At 48.9% G+C, this 16,135-nt stretch overlaps 1 protein-coding gene across 1 annotated transcript in view; it reads right to left on the bottom strand.

Moving 5' to 3' along the window:
- SPIRE1 (spire type actin nucleation factor 1) overlaps positions 1 to 6,938 on the bottom strand; it is a 153,055-nt gene extending 146,117 nt beyond the window's left edge. Inside the window, exons 1-2 of the mRNA XM_040994839.1 lie at positions 6,384 to 6,938; positions 5,338 to 5,343 (exon numbers count right to left, since the gene is read on the bottom strand). Of these exons, the coding sequence (XP_040850773.1) occupies positions 5,338 to 5,343; positions 6,384 to 6,705 (328 nt within the window). The 5' untranslated portion in view covers positions 6,706 to 6,938. The remainder of the gene's footprint in view (positions 1 to 5,337; positions 5,344 to 6,383) is intronic.
- Between the last annotated feature and the right edge of the window lie 9,197 nt (positions 6,939 to 16,135).

Genomic DNA, 16,135 nt, shown 5'->3' with positions numbered 1-16,135 from the left:
ACTGGGGCTGAAACATCCTAATCCAGCAAGCGATGATCATCTCAACCCCCTGTGGAAGCCCTTCCCGGGGTCTTAGCAGGAGCCTGTGTCAGGAAGGGCCTTCACGCTGTGGGTACTAGCTTCACAGGAAATCTGTCAGCGTGTTTCTGCTTTCTTCAGTGACTATGATTACCTATTATTTATCTTCACAGCACTCCTAGAAATCAGAGCGTTGCTTGTCCATACTGGGAGTCACTTGTGAAGGAGACTGGCGTATTGGAATATACTGTACAGGGAAGACAACCTCACCTATCACTGTCACAGATAAGGCAATGTACCAAACCCTGATTCCACCATTCACTCCAGAACCTTCCTTGGACACATACATATACCTCGTGTATTCCTCTCCTTTAATAATCAAGATGTAAATGCTAAAGAAAAACAGCAAGAGTGGACAATCACATTTTAAAACATCTTCAGTGTTTCAAACTTCTCTACAAGTACGTGTGTCTTTGAAATCAAATAGTAGGACATTATGCCATAACTGCTTTCCCACAAAATTTGTCCTCAACCTGCTAAGAAGCTGGCCTGCTCCTATTCGCCTTTCAAATCCCAAACAAAGCCTGAATGTTCCCTACACCAAGAAACCATTCTCAAGGGATCCCCTTCTTAGTATGTACACAGGCATCCATTGTTCCTCCCAGAAAAAGTTACCACTAACCTCTAGACCAATTACAATCAAGAGGTAGCCATAACTTTTTAAATGTTCTTCATACATCTAAAACTTAAGACACTCCAAGATTTGAAACAAAATATGTTGTCAATAAATATTTTCCGCTGAAAAGGTCGAGACCACACAAAAACACCACAGCTTTTATCAGTTCTTTGCAACATTCCAGAAAAATGAACATTTTGATCCTGTGAAGATGTAAGATTTTACCTAGGTTTCATCAACTACGACGTCCTAAGGACTTTTTACACCAAAATGCGTTGTGAATTCCAGGTGGGAATGATGCTGAGGAGGCGGGCCGGGTAGCTTTAACTCATTGAAGATGGGAAAGCAGAAACATCAACCTGAGTTTAACAAATGTCTCCAGACACTAAGGTCTTACTGCAACTGCGTCAACACGGAGAGAAACAAAAATGTTAAGTAAAACACTGAGGAAGAATTATATAGCCTCGGGCCTGGCGTGATGGCTCAATAGCTATACCTTCATCTTCCATGTGAGTAACTGTTCATGTCCCGGCTGCTCCACTTCCCATCCAGCTCCCTGCTTGTGGCCTGGGAAAGCAGTGGAGGACGGCCCAAAGCCTTGGACCCTGTACCTGGCTCCTGGCTTCAGATTGGCTCAGTTCTAGCCAATGCAGCCATTTGGGGAGTGAACCAGTGGATGGAAGATCTTTCTATCTCTCCTTCTCTCCATAAATCTGACCTGTCTTTCCAATAAAAATTAATATATTTTTTTAAAATCATAAATTCTCTTGATTCTATAGTTTATCTCCCTATAATTTCAGAAATATTTAATACACAGCTCAATCAAGAGTTGACAACTTAAATTGAATAATATTTTTACTTTGAACATATTCGTTGAAAAGCTAATTTGTCTTCTTTATCGCATCACTTCTGCAGTAGTACTCCAAGTTACATTTGAATATACTAAAATTACTTACTTTTCAATTAGTTTCATTTCCACGCCTCTAACACCTTTTCTCACTTTTTCTAATTTTCTAGTAGTATATTTCTATTTACTTTACTCAAATTGAAAGCGATTGTCTGGGATATAGCAATCCTGCTAAAAGCAGGGGCTGGTATTTTGGTGAACAAGTTTCAGTAGCTGCTTGGGGAGTGCCGGCTCCAGTCCTGGCTGCTTGCTTCTGATCAGCTCCCTGTTCATGCAGCTGGAAAGGTGGCAAAGGCTGGCCAAGTGTCTGGGCGTTGGTCACTCATGTGAGAGACCAGCAAGCAGCTCCTGGCTCCTTGCTTCGGCCTGGCCCAGACCAGTCTGCTGCAGCTAGTTGGGGGTGAAGCAGTGGACAGATCTCTGTCCTTCCTCTTTTCCAGTCACCTTACTTTTTAAATAAACACAGCACTCTTTAAAAAAAAAGTGCAGTTAGCACTGTGACAGTGAGTTTGGCTGCTACTTGGGACGCTGCCAGGCCAGACTGGAACGCCGTCCCATGCCTGACTGCTCCATTTCCCAACCAGCTCCTGGCTCATGTGCCTAGGAAACAGAGGACGGCCCAAATACCTGAGACCCTATCACCCAGGTGGGCACCCAGGATGCAGCTCCTGGCTCCTGAATTCAGCTTAACACAGCCCTGGCCACTCAGACAGCGAAATCAGCATCTGCTCTTTCAAATAACTAAGTAAATCTTTTAAAAATATAATAAAAAGTAATCAAGAGGGACAGGGGGGTTGGCACAATGGTGGAGCCATATCCCATATCAAAGTGGCTGCAGTTCAGGCTCTGCTCTCAATCCCAGCTTCCTGCTGACACGCACCCGCATAGCTGGATCCCTGCCTTCCCTGTGGGCAACCTGGATGAGTTCACAGCTCCTGGCTTTCCCAGCCATTTAAGACAGTGAGCCAGCAGAAGGGAGATCTGACTCTCACCCTGCCTTTCAAATAAATACAAAGCAATAATAATTAAAATCAAATACTAAATCAAGCTAAAATCAAATACCGCTACAACCAGGTCTAAAGTCAGTACAGCTGGGGGCTCTTTTTTCTTGCAGACTAACTGGAGACGCACTGCTGTCAGGTGCAACAAGCAGCACCAGTCACTGAGGGACAGCTGGGGATTCATTCACCCAAGGATCTCAACCGGACCCATGTCTCCACACGCAGCACAACTCCAGGCACCACCACCCATCACCCGCCAGGCCAGTGGCTCACAGAGTGACAACTCTGCCCCCCATTACCAGGAACATCTGTCAACTACCTTTTGATAAAGACTGATTTGAAAAACTGCGGACAGAGAAACCGAGGAACTGATTCCATCCACTGGTTCAATTCCCAAATGGTTGCAAAGATTGGGCCTAATTTAGGTCAAAGCCAGAAGCCTAGAATCCCATCCAGGTCTTCTGTGGGGGTGCCAAGGGACTCAAGCAATTAAGACCACCTTCTGCTATTTTCCCAGGCACGTAAACAAGGAGCTTGGATGGTTAACAGAACAGCCAGGACCGAGCCAGCTGCTCCTGTGCGCTTTGATGTGGGATGCTGGCCGTGCGGCCACTGCACTATAGGGCTGGTCCCTAAAAGTTCTTTAGGATCACAACTAAGAGGAAGCTTACTGGCATCAAAGAAAGAGCGGGGATGCTGTAAAGGACAGCGTCACAATAGAATTATTCAGCCAAAAATGTCACTGAGAAGCCCTGATAATGAGACATTTGTCCCAATGGAGTGAAAATACGGGACAGCTGGATTAGAGGCGCTAAGGTAATATGAGAGCAAAATAAGACACATCAGGTTAGGTTGCCACCTGCGAAACTCGCATCCCTTAAGAACACCAGTTCGAGTCCCGTCCAGATCCCTGCCAGTGAGCCTGGGAAAGCGGAAGCTGGTCTAAGTGCTTTGACCCCTGCACCCCCGTGGGAGATGCGGAGTTCCAGGCTCCTGCCTCGGGCCCCGCCCTGGCTGTGGCAGCCATTCAGGCAGTGAAGCAGCCAACAGAGGACTCCTCTCCCTCTCTCATCACCTTTCAAATAAATAAATAAATCTTTAACAAAAGTGAGCCCACAAGCCAGCAACTCAGGATCAGGGGAGGAAGGAGAGCTAGTCTTGTCTTCCTCACTTAAACCTCCGCTCCAGGACAAAATTACATAGTTTGATTTTATATCAAGAAGGCTAGACTCGGTGAAATCAAGAAAAAAAATCCTCAAAGCTACTCAGCTGGCAAGGGGGAAGAATGACTCTACAAAGTCAAACCAAATCTGCTTCCTTTGACAATACTTCCAGGCCTAAAGGTTTAAGGAAACCTGGGCTGGATTCAGGACTTTGAGCAAGTCGCTCGACTTCCCTAAACTGCCACTGAGAAAGCAAATCAACTGATAACCTGTGAAAACGTAAATGCTGCTGACTGTACAACACGAAAAGGAAAACGCTTCCTGCAATGGAAATATCCTGCATACAATTTTTTCCCTTGAACATCCAATTTACATAAGCGTGCACACACCAAATTATTCATCATTCTTCAGAAGTGACCAGATGACACTGTGTCTTCCACAGCCCTGCAACTACCCTTCAATCCTACAGGAAATAAATCATCAAAAGCAATATTTTAACAGTCTCTGAAATGTTTCAGGCCATCCACCTTAACAGCTTTAATCAGGCTCTCTGTACAACCGGTATCAGAAGTCATGAATAATACCACGAGATTTGGGTGGCAAATCTATTCTTGGTTCTGCAAACAACTGTGCCATGGCTCCTAAGGACAGTGCAGCAGTCTGAGGAAAGGATGGTGTCGCTCATATTCATGGTAACAAAAGCCATTTGCATTCCAATTCAAGGTTCTACTATTTAAAAGAAAACTTTTTTTTTCTTGTGAAGATCTATTTTATTCCATTGAAAACCAAAATCTATAGAGAAAACGAGAGACAGAGATCTTCCATTCACTGGCTCAGTCCCCAAATTATAGCAACAGCGAGAGCTGAGCTGAAGCCAGCAGTTTCATCTTGGTCTCCCATTCAGCCACAGCTTTCCCAAGGCTTTGGGCCATCCTCTGCTGCTTTCCCACGCCATAGGAAGGGATCTGGATGGGAAGTGGAGCAGCCAGGACACAAACTGGCACCTATATGGGATGCTGGTGCTTGAAGGTGGAGAATTAGCTTTTTGAGCTATTGAACAGCTTGCCTTCAACCGTATTTTCCCCCTTAAACAAATAAACCACAAGGATCAGCCTGGGATATATCTGCAGGTGTCAACTTAATGCCATGTTGATAAATAAATCATAAAGGCAAGTATTTCCCACTAATTTGAAAGCAGTAAGCAGGGCCTGGCATTGTTTCACAGTGCTTTAAGCCGCTGAGCGGAATGCCCACATATCCCATATGGGCTGGTTTCCAAGTCTGGCTGCTCTGCTTCCAATCCAGCTCCCTGCTGGTGGCTGGAGAAAGTCGCCCAAGTCCTTGGGCCCCGGCACCCACGTGGGAGACCAACACGAGGCCCAGCTCTGCCCTTCGCAGCCATCTAGGGAGTGAACCAGCAGATGCAAGCTTGCTCTCCGTCTTGCTCTCTCCCTAATTTGGCCGTTAAAATGAATGAGCCTTTAAAAACATAAAAGCAAATACGCTATAAACTATTTGGAAAAACAAGACTTCCTAAAAATCATAAAAAAGACTAGTTGAAAATGTATTTACCTGCCACTAAAAATCTGCTTCCTGATTTAAAAAGAAGAAATATATTTCAGTGGAACTGAAAGAACTGGTAACTATACAGTCCCGAATGTTTACTCTAGATCAGAAGTTTCATTAAATGTGATCAGCGTTGTTCTGAATTTGATCTTTCACGTTAAGCATTTTGACATTTCATTCAACTTTCTAAAAGTGAAGGAACTTCGTGTTCCTCTGTTTTTACAGACTTGACTCTCAAAAGGCTGAATTACCACCAGAGGAGGGGTGTGACCTATTACCAAGCGCCACCCCCCCCCCACCCGCCCATCTTCTCCTTGAGCGCTGGGGGAAGCACCTGCCGAGCACGCGCTCCGGGGGGTCAGGGGATTCTCCTGCAGAATTTACAGTCACCGGCAGAACGAAAATACCATCTTCTCTTCCTCAATCTCCTGGCGATTTCTTCATTTACAGGGTTGTTTTTTCACCAAAGGAACGTTTTAATAGAAAGCTTTCCTAACAGCCAGAAGCTAAAAGACATTATTTTCCCCCTTTCTCCCCAAATAACAAAATTTTCCTCGGGGCTCAGAGTTCTTGGATACACTGCCAAACCGAAGGAATACTGTCAGATTAAAAAGCTACCGGCAGGTTACTCGGCCCCAAAGATACGTTTGCTTTTTTTTTTTTTTTTTCCCCCAAAGACTGCCTGACAAGCTCTCTTGACCCATCATCTCGGTGCGGCCACAAGCAAACAGCCCAGGCACCAACCGCGCACGCAGCCCGCATCATTGCCCTGAACACCCGCGCAGCAGCCAGAGGGATCCACGGCCTGCAGCGGGAAGTGAGGTGGCACAGGCCTGCCTGCCCGGGTGCCCCTCGCCCCGGCTCTTTGTGCAGCCATCCGCCCCCGCCCGAGGCTCTGACCGACGCCGAGCTGGCCCGGGCGCAACGCCCACTCCGCCTTCCCCAGCCACCCCTCCCCGGCCCTGGGACGCCCCGTGGCAAGTGAGGGTCGCCCGGTGCCCAGCCAAGGGCGTCCTCCGTGTGTCGGGAGGGGAGGGTCCCGGTGGCCTTACCGGGGGGCGGCTCTCCCTCTTGGCCGGCGGCGGGCGCCAGGGTGACGGCGCCGTCGCTCCAGACGCGGATCTGCTCGGCCGAGCGCACGCGGCGGCGGGGCTGGCGGCGGCGGGCGGCCGCGGCGCGCAGAGAGGCGCAGCACTGGTAGCACACGGCCCACGCCTGCTCCTCGTTGATGGGCTGGTTGTAGAGCCGCAGGATCTCTTCCAGGCTCAGCGCGTCCTCCGAGCCCCGGGCTGCTCCGGCCTCCGGCGGCCCCTCGCCACTCGCCAAGTCGGCCCGCGGCTCTCCGCCGCCCGCCGGGCCGACCGGCTGAGCCATTCCGCGCGAGGCTAGGCGCTGCGCTCGGCCGCCGCGCACGGTGTCCGCGTTCTCCTCAGCTCCTCAGCATCTTCTCCGCGCGACACCGCCTCCTCATGCCCCCCCAGAGCCTCCGCCGCCGCCACCGCCGCCGCCAGCCCCGACCCGGCCGCGCGTGCAGCCTCAGCAACCGAGGCTCAGGCCCCGGGTGGCCAGGGCGAGGAGCCGAGGGCGGCGAGGAGCTGAGGGCAGCGAGGACGTCGGCGCTGTCTTGACCGGACCGCCGCCGCCGCCGGCCGGTAGCTACGCGATGGCGTCCACCCGCCCCGCCCCGGCCCCGCCCCTCGGGGGCCGCACGGTCCGTGGATGTGGGGGAGGGCGAGGGAGGAGGAGGCAGCGGGGCCGGGGGGCGCGCGGGGCCGAGTGAGGGTGTGGGGGGCGCGCGGGGCCGAGTGGGGGTGTGGGGGCGCGCGGGGCCGAGTGAGGGTGTGGGGGCGCGCGGGGCCGAGTGAGGGTGCGGGGGCGCGCGGGCCCGAGTGGGGGGGCGCGCGGGGCCGAGTGGGGGTGTGGGGGGCGCGCGGGGCCGAGTGGGGGTGCGGGGGGCGCGCGGGGCCGAGTGAGGGTGTGGGGGGCGCGCGGGGCCGAGTCGGGGTGCGGGGGCGCGCGGGCCCGAGTGGGGGGCGCGCGGGGAGCGCACCGGTCCGAGTGGGGGTGCGGGGGCGCGCGGGCCGAGTGAGGGCGCGGGGGGCGCGGGGCGCACGGTCAGGAGGGGTTTCTTGGGTCGGGGCTCCGCCCGCCGCCTCCGGTGCCTCTCCCTCAGCGCGTCACCACCGCGCGGAGCCGGCAAGTCGCTGTCCGCGCTCGGCGCTGGTTTGCCGATCCGAGGCGCTGGAGCCCGGCCCGGGAGTCTAGGCCTGCCCGCGCAGCCCCGGACCAAGGCCGCTGTTGGAAAATTCTGGTGTACGCTGAATGCCTCTGTCCCAAGTGCTATGAGGACAAGAGATGCTTCCGGGGTGTACCAACTGATCCCCCTGCCCCTCGCCAAGCCTCCAGCAGAGGCCTGGGCTGGAAGCGCCTGCAACATTAGTGCACCCCCCTCACGGAGGCCATGTCTGCCGGCAATCGCATTCGTCATGACCCAGTTAACTTGATGTGACATTGATAGCAGAGACTGAACTTGGAGCACAATTAGCCGTAGAAGGAAGGAAGGAGAGGAATACGCCTGGGCTCCGGGTGAACCCATTAAACTACGCAGGAACCTCGGATGATTCTTAAATGAAACCATCACCTGTTGGTAGATGAGTTTAATTGCTAACAGACTACTCGGAGTGGGGCTAGCCCTGCACGAAAACCCTGTTAGGACCAAAGAATGTATGCTTAAGTAACCAGGAGCCTTTTAGGGCAGACTTTGGGTGCAGTCTTAGATCGTACTTTCCAACTGCTGCATCTTGCAGAGGTTACAGAGATCCCTCTATGTGGGCAGGCCATATGGGAAGGGCCGGAGAGTAAGGAAAAGGGGAGGAAAAAAAAAAAAGTACCCTGGTCCTTTACTGTAATTTCACTTCCAGAGCTAGGAAATAAGCCTTTGAGGTGGCATCACTTCATTATGGGGCCGTACTTGCAGTAAGTGCACTACGGATGTGTGCCAGGATCCAGGAGACAAGAGTCTTGACTTCCTGCATTTCTTTTTATGTACAGGTATGCCTTCTTAGTTTAAAACATAGACAGTTCCCAAGTTTTACTGTCTTAAAAGCTGAGTGTCTGGGCCCGGCGCGGTGGCGCAAGTGGTTAAAGGTCCTCGCCTTGCACGCCCGGGATCCCATATGGGCGCCGGTTCTAATCCCGGCAGCCCCGCTTCCCTTCCAGCTCCCTGCCTGTGGCCCGGGAAAGCAGTCGAGGACGGCCCAAAGCTTTGGGAACCTGCACCCGCGTGGGAGACCCGGAAGAGGCTCCTGGCTTCGGATTGGCATAGTATCGGCCCGTTGCGCTCACTTGGGGAGTGAATTATCGGACGGAAGATCTTCCTCTCTGTCTCTCCTCTCTGTATATCCACCTTTCCAATGAAAAAAATAATAAAAATAAATCTTAAAAAAAAAAAAAAAAAAAAAAGCTGAGTGTCTGGGGTGGCTGTTAGCATCGCATGTCAGAAGCTGCTCCCACTCCAGCTTCTTGCTGATGTAGCTGATGGCCCAAGTGCAGAGGCCTGCGTGGGAGACCAGTTCCTGGCTCCTGCATCAGCCTAGCCATTTTAGCCATCTGGAGAGGTGAATTAGCAGATAGAAGATTCTCTCTCTCCATCTGCCTTTCAAATAAATAAACAGCTCCTTTAAAGCAAATCGAGATCTACCAGGGTTGTTGGGAGCAAAGAGTCTATAAATAGTCTCAACCATCTAGGAAACTGCAAGATGCTCAGCTTTTCTGCACAGCACCGCCACCTTCTGGCCTTCTGGGATATTGACAACTACATTCAAGTATTTTCAGTCTTGCCTTAGAGCAAGTTAGCTGGGTTAAGAAACTAGGGTATCAGTGAGCCACTCGCTGTTTCTGCCTAGGGAGTGAATAGATATCCAGATGAAGGTAACAATGGAGGGGAATCAAGTGGGAATAGAAAAAAGGGAAAAACCCTAAACGTAAAACATTATCTTTTAAAGATGGGTTCTTAACCACAATAGGAAGCAGCCCAGACCAGAGGATGGTACCAATGGCACACATTTGCCTCAGGTCGAGGGTGAACCAGGCTGGGCCAATTCATATCACCTGCTGCCGAATCTGAGCATCATAATGGAGTGTGGGTTAGGCGGCTGGGTCAGGTTGCAACACAAGACATTCACATGAGGGCCGCAACTTGGGGCCAGCTTGGGCTGGGCTAAGCTGTAGCCCCTACCAGTGTGAGCTAAGACAGGGGGTGGGCAGGGACCACCAGCCAGGCTATAGCACCCACTGGCAAATACCAAGGTGAGGCGGGCCATGCCAGACTGGGCTGCAGCACCCAACCAGCATACGTAAGATCCAGTGGTGGGGGAAGCTTAGTAGGGGGGCTGTGTGGGGCCCCCCTACTGAGCCACCACTCCCACTGGTGAGAGCTGGGATGGGGGCAGACCAGGCTAGGCAGGGCTACAACACCTGTAGGCCTCATGTGAGCTAGATCAAGGGAAGGCCAGGCTGGGTTGACTGTTCCTACTGGTGTGTGCATAAGTTAGATTGGGTGTGGGCTGGTTGGGTTTTGCCACAATATCAGCTGGCAGATGCTGGCAAGGGGGACAAAATCTGTCAAGGTAAACTGCAGAACGACCTGGAATGTGCAAGATTCACGAGTTAGAATGAGCCCATTACGAAACTGTGAGCTCCTCCCTCTTGGGTTGACACTTTAGTGAGCATGAGAATCAAGACTGTGACCAGCAAGACTAAACAGAAGGTGGTACCCGCCGGCATGTGTGTAGACTTGATTGTAGGGCTAGTTGGGTTGAACTAGGCTTCAATGCCCATTGACATGTATGAGAACTGAATGGGATATAGGACAGACTGGAGCAGTCTGCTGTACATACTGACAAGCATGGGAACCAGAGCAGGAGGCAGTCCTGGTGGGGCTTATTGTGGGTCACTCTGATTAGGCTGCAGCTCCCACTGGTTTGCATGAGGGCCAAGTGTGTGGTATGCAGGATTGGGCTGTAACACCCATTGGTTTGTGTAAAAGACAAGGCTGGAGGCAGAACTGACCCAGCAATTGCAACCACCAGTATGTGCATAAGCCGACTGGGGTGGGAGGGTGACTGTGCCAGACCCTGTATTGGCATTTACCCTGTATTGGTCTGGGATCACTTCAGATCAAGTTTCTTTAGGAATCTCCCCAAATGAACCACAGGACTCAGAACTCCAACCATGGGGAGAATTGCAGGTTCCATGGTCTGACCGTGGAATCGAATGCATGTATCAGAGTGGGCCTCCTCAGTGGCTTAGACAGAGCAGTAGACAACATATCCAGAAGCACATGGAAGATATGGAAGTATATTGAAGTTTGCAGAGGACACCTGGTACCATAACAGAGGATGGAGGACAGAAAAAAATTGATCAACTACCCCAGCCAAGTGTTGGTAGTGACTGTTTGAACAAATGAAGACTCTAAGGTGGACTATGTCAGCCAGTGGATTTTGGAGAGATTTCATTGTGCTTGGAGTGGTGAGATTGGCAGTAATTCAGAACTGTTGAACTCCAGTGTCCTCTCTTGAGCAGGACCCTTGGAGCAAGCCCCACATCAGGGACCCTGGGATGGCGTTGGATGGCTGTCCTCCATCCCAGGGTTTGGAGGCGTTTGGGAGGCTGGGTGTCACTTCTCTCCTTATCTTTCTTCTTCCCCCAGATACAGGAAGGAAAAAAGAAAATGTGGAAATGGTGATCTCACCCACCTTCCCGTAGCCCTTGACCCTTATCACCCTCATCAACTATGGAAAAATCATCAAAAGTAAAAATAATTATCTTTAAAAAAGACATGTTCTTAAAAACTCATACAGATACTAAGCTATAGGAGAAATAGCTCCTATCTTATTCACATTGTACAGATGAATGATTTCGGGAAAGCTAGGAAAGATTGTTTTGACCTAAAAGAAATACGTGAGGAGACAGATATATCCTGACTGGAATTCTGAACAATGCATGCATGCATCAAAACACCATGTGGGGGGCCCAGCGGCGTGGCCTAGCAGCTAAAGTCCTCGCCTTGAACGCCCCGGGATCCCATATGGGTGCCGGTTCTAATCCCGGCAGCTCCACTTCCCATCCAGCTCCCTGCTTGTGGCCTGGGAAGGCAGTCGAGGGCGGCCCAAAGCGTTGGGACCCTGCACCCGTGTGGGAGAGCTGGTTGAGGTTCCTGGTTCCCGGCTTCAGATCAGAGCAGCACCGGCCATTGTGATCACTTGGGGAGTGAATCATCGGACAGAAGATCTTCCTCTCTGTCTCCTCTCCTCCTCTCTGTACGTCTGCCTTTCCAAGTAAAAAAAAAATAAATCTTTAAAAAAAATTTCAAATTTTATGTTTGGCAATAATTGCTTTGAAATGGGAGTTTTCCCATGAAACTTCCTTTTTTTAAGGAAGCCAGAGTTTTAGGTTGCATAATTAAAGCAGAAATCACTTGGGGTGGACATTTGGCACAGTGGATAAATACTACTGAGACGCCTGGATCCCGTAGCACAGTGCCTGGGGTGGTATCGCAGCTCCACTTCTGGTTCCAGCTTCCTGCTGATGTGCACACTGCAATGCTACCATGGTGGTTCTCGAGTTCCTGCCCCCAGGAGACCGGCATCGGGGGTCCTTCCTGGCTTTGCCTTGGCCACGCCTTAGCTGTTGAGAGCATCTAGGGAGTGAACCCATGAAAGGGAGCTTGGTCTCTCATAGGTAAATCAATTAGTAAAAAATGATTCCCTTGTGAAATTTGCTAAGTAATGTAATTCAATTATGGACATCATGGACATTTTCAGGTTAACCAAATTACACAGTGATCATTAAAAAAAAGGATTTATTTGAAATGTAGTGTTCAAGGAGAGGAGGGTACAGAGAGAGGTCTTCCATCTGCTGGGTCACTGAAATGACCGCAAGGGCTCAAGCTGGATCAGGCTGAAAGCCGGGAACTGGACCTCCATCAGGGTTTTCCACACCAACATCAAGGGCGGAAGTACTTGGGACATCTGCTACTGCTTTCTTAGAACCATTAGCAAGGAGCTGGATCTGAAACGGAGCAGCTGGGACTCAGACCAGCACTCACGTGGAATGCTGGCACTACAACTCGCGGCTTAACCCACCAGGCCATCATGTCTGCTGCAGCACCCACTTTTATTTTGGCAGAAGTAATTGTTCAGTTTTATTAATGTGGGTTTTAATCTTGTGACAGCTTTCCCTTGCTACATTAGAACACTGACATCATCACAATAATTTGAGCCAAATGCTCAAAGTCTGTATTCTGGTTTAACATGTAAGATACAAGACATTCCCCTGTGCAATATTCCTGTCAGCATCTCTAGTGATTTTTTAACTTCTTAGCCACCTAGCTTTACAGCTCCATGCACATGTCTACCACTCAGGAAAACATGTCATCATACCAGAGCATGAACAGGATATAACTAAACGCCCAAAGCACGGTGTTAACACCTTGAACTCAATAATTTTAAAGTAAATCAAATACCTCAACACTTAAATAATTCTTTCAAAACACCTGAAAAAAATGTGTAACATAGCTAAGAGAAAGGCTCAATATTTCTTTATTTTCACCAACTTAAAAGGCAAAGAGATATCTTCCATCCATTGGTTCTCTCCCCAAACACTAGCAATAGCCAGGGCTGGGTGCAGCCAAAGTCAGACCTCTGACGTGGGCCATCATCCACTGCCAATCTAGCCTGTTGTTAATGCACCTGGGAGACAGTGGGTGTTGGGTCAAGTGCTTGAGTCCCTATCACACACATGTCACCAATGGAGTATCTGGTTCCTAAAGTCAGACTGGCCTAGCCCTTGCTGAGGTGGGAGAATAGAGTGGACCAGCAAATGGCAGATCTCTGCCTCCACAGATCTGTGGGTCATCCTGCCTTTAGTAAGAAGCTAAAATAAATTAGAGAATATTCATTTAGGGCCCAGCACAATGACTCAGTGGCTAAATCTTCGCCTTGCACACGTCAGGATCCCATGGGGCATTCGTTTATATCCTGGCAGCTCCACTTCCCATCTAGATCCCTGTTTGTGGCCTGTAAAGCAGTAAAGGATGGCCCAAAGCCTTGGGATCCTGCACCTACTGGGAGACTCAGAAGAAGTTCCTGGCTCCTGGCTTTAGATCAGCTCAGCTACAACCAATGTAGCCTTTTGGGTAGTGAACCAGCAGATGAAGGATCTTTCTCTCTGCCTCTCCTTCTCTCCATAAATCTGATCTGCCTCTCCTTCTCTCCATAAATCTGATCTGCCTTTCTAATACAAGTAACTATATCTAAAAAACAGGAAAATATTCACTTAACAAGTAAACATTGAAAAAGAAATAAACAAGTATGAGACAAAGGTAAAATGACAGACATAAATCCAACTATCTCCATAATAACGTTAAATGTGAATGGCTAAAACAATTCATTTAAAACAAAGAGACTGAGACTGGAGTTTACAAAAGGACTCAACCATATGTTATATACAGGATTCATGAGTCAAAGATACAGATCAATTTACAGTTGAAGTTTAAAGGGCTAACTTTAGGTTGTAAGTTAAAGGATGAAAAATGATACTGTTGTACAAACAGCAACAAGAAAGCTGGAGTAGCCATAGGAAAATCAGACAAAATATACTGTAAGAAAAAATGTTATTATAAACAGAAGAAATATAATGATCAAAGAGTCAATTTAGATAAGTTAGATAGATAGAACAAGGATCATACCAAGACGCATGAAACAAAATCCCAGTGAAAAGAAGGGATAAATAGGGATAAGCAGGGATAAACAAAACTCTTCTCTGAAAAGTGGATGGAATATCCTGGACAGAGCAACAGATAAATTAACACAATCTCCACTCAGCAACAGAATATATATTCTTCTCAAGTGTCCACGGGTACATTTTCCAGGATGAAATATATGGTATATTATAAAATATGCTATCAACAAAATTTAAAGTAACAACACAAAGTATAATCCCTTTCTGGAGTAGAACTGTTTTTTTTTAAGATTTATTTATTTATTGGAAAGTCAGATATACAGAGAGGAGAGACAGAGAGGAAGATCTTCCGTCCACTGATTCACTCCCCAAGTGAGCGCAACGGCCGATGCTATGCCGATCCGAAGCCAGGAGCCTCTTCCGGGTCTCCCACGCGGGTGGCAGGGTCCCAAACCTTTGGGCCGTCCTCGACTGCTTTCCCGGGCCACAGGCAGGGAGCTGGAAGGGAAGCGGGGCTGCTGGGATTAGAACCGATACCCATATGGGATCCCGGGTGTGCAATGCGAGGACTTAACCACTTGCGCCACCGTGCCGGGCCGCTAAAAATCTATTTTAAAAAAATGAGTAAATACATTAGTTATCACTGAACTTGAGCTTTAAATGTAGAACGTGCTATAAACAACATATTGAGGCTCTGCAAAATAGAATAGCCTCTAGCTTTATTATTTTTCAAATACCAAGTGCTGGAGAGCAATGCTACCTTCACTGGAATAAATGTTAATTTCAACTAATTCCTGTATTTAAGGGGGAATCAAGAGCGATCCTGACAACCTCTTAACAGGAGGTCATATGCACAAAGTAGGGAGAACCCCAGGGTGGAGCAGGTGGACAGGAAGAGGCTTGTATCCCAACCCTGGAGACGCCTGGATCCTTACCAAGGACTATCAGTACGGGCACCAAGGAAACCATGAGGAACTGGAATGCCTTCAGAGGCCAAGAACTCGGAGGTCATCCACCCCCATTTGGATCTACCACAGGGGATGGAAGAAGCCCAAACCTTTCCTTGCAGGATCCAAGGTCACCGGAACAACAGCCAGGAGCTCTGAGTGGTCCGCAGAAACAGAACAGTAAGCTTCCTTCGGGACTAGGGAGAGGAGCTTTCTCTGGACCTTACTTAGTTCCAACTTTGGATCCCCACCCTATCTTGCAATGACCATCAGGGTAGCTCCGGAGCCCACACCACAACACACACACACACACACACACACATTGGAATAGAAAGACAGAGAACAGCAAGGAAAGCTTAGAAACAGACAGGAAATGGACAGTGGGGATGCACTTACAACTCACTAGGTAGGACACAAAGATTAGTTACTCCTCACTAGGGTATTGAAGATTTCTCTGCACACCCCTCCTAAAACTGTTCTGCACTTCAACTGTTGACATATGCCTTGTTAGTCATAAGCCAATTTAGACTATCCCAAAATCTGCCAAGTTCAGCAAAATTAAGCTTCAACACTACAAACTGCTGAATGCTAAAATAAAAATAGACACAAGAAAGCTGAATAGTACCCTATAGCCAATTTAAGGTGTACAGCAGTGGGTTCTGTGTATAAATTAAAATTGATATGTCAATGAAGTAGTCACAGGATGTGGTTAGGGACTTGCATTTTTAAAACATATTTGTTACTCAATACCATGTCAATTATTTCCATAACGTTGTAAATTGATGTTGATGTTATGTTGTGGCTTTTAATTGATCGGGATGATATTCTGCCAGCTCTGCTTTCAGACCAGAGATGGTCTCCCCAAGAAACCGTTGAATTTATCTGGACAATAAGATGCTGAACTCTATGCTTGCAATGAAAGAATCTTGACTGAATTTGAACTGTAATACTGCAACAAGGTGGGGGAAATCCACCATGGGGGGAGGGAATGGGGAGAGGGTGGGGGAATCCCAGAGCCTATGAGACAGTGTCACATAATGCAATGTAAAAAAAAAAAAAAGAGAGAGAGCGAGATCAAGTAATTCCTGTATTTATCTATTTAAGATGAAAGTATA

This window comes from Ochotona curzoniae, unplaced genomic scaffold (genome assembly GCF_017591425.1).
Source record: "Ochotona curzoniae isolate NIBS_2020 unplaced genomic scaffold, NIBS_Ocur_1.0 contig_908, whole genome shotgun sequence".
Classification (NCBI taxonomy): domain Eukaryota; kingdom Metazoa; phylum Chordata; class Mammalia; order Lagomorpha; family Ochotonidae; genus Ochotona; species Ochotona curzoniae.
Note: the sequence above shows the minus strand (reverse complement) of the source record. Positions and strands in the feature narration are given on the sequence as shown.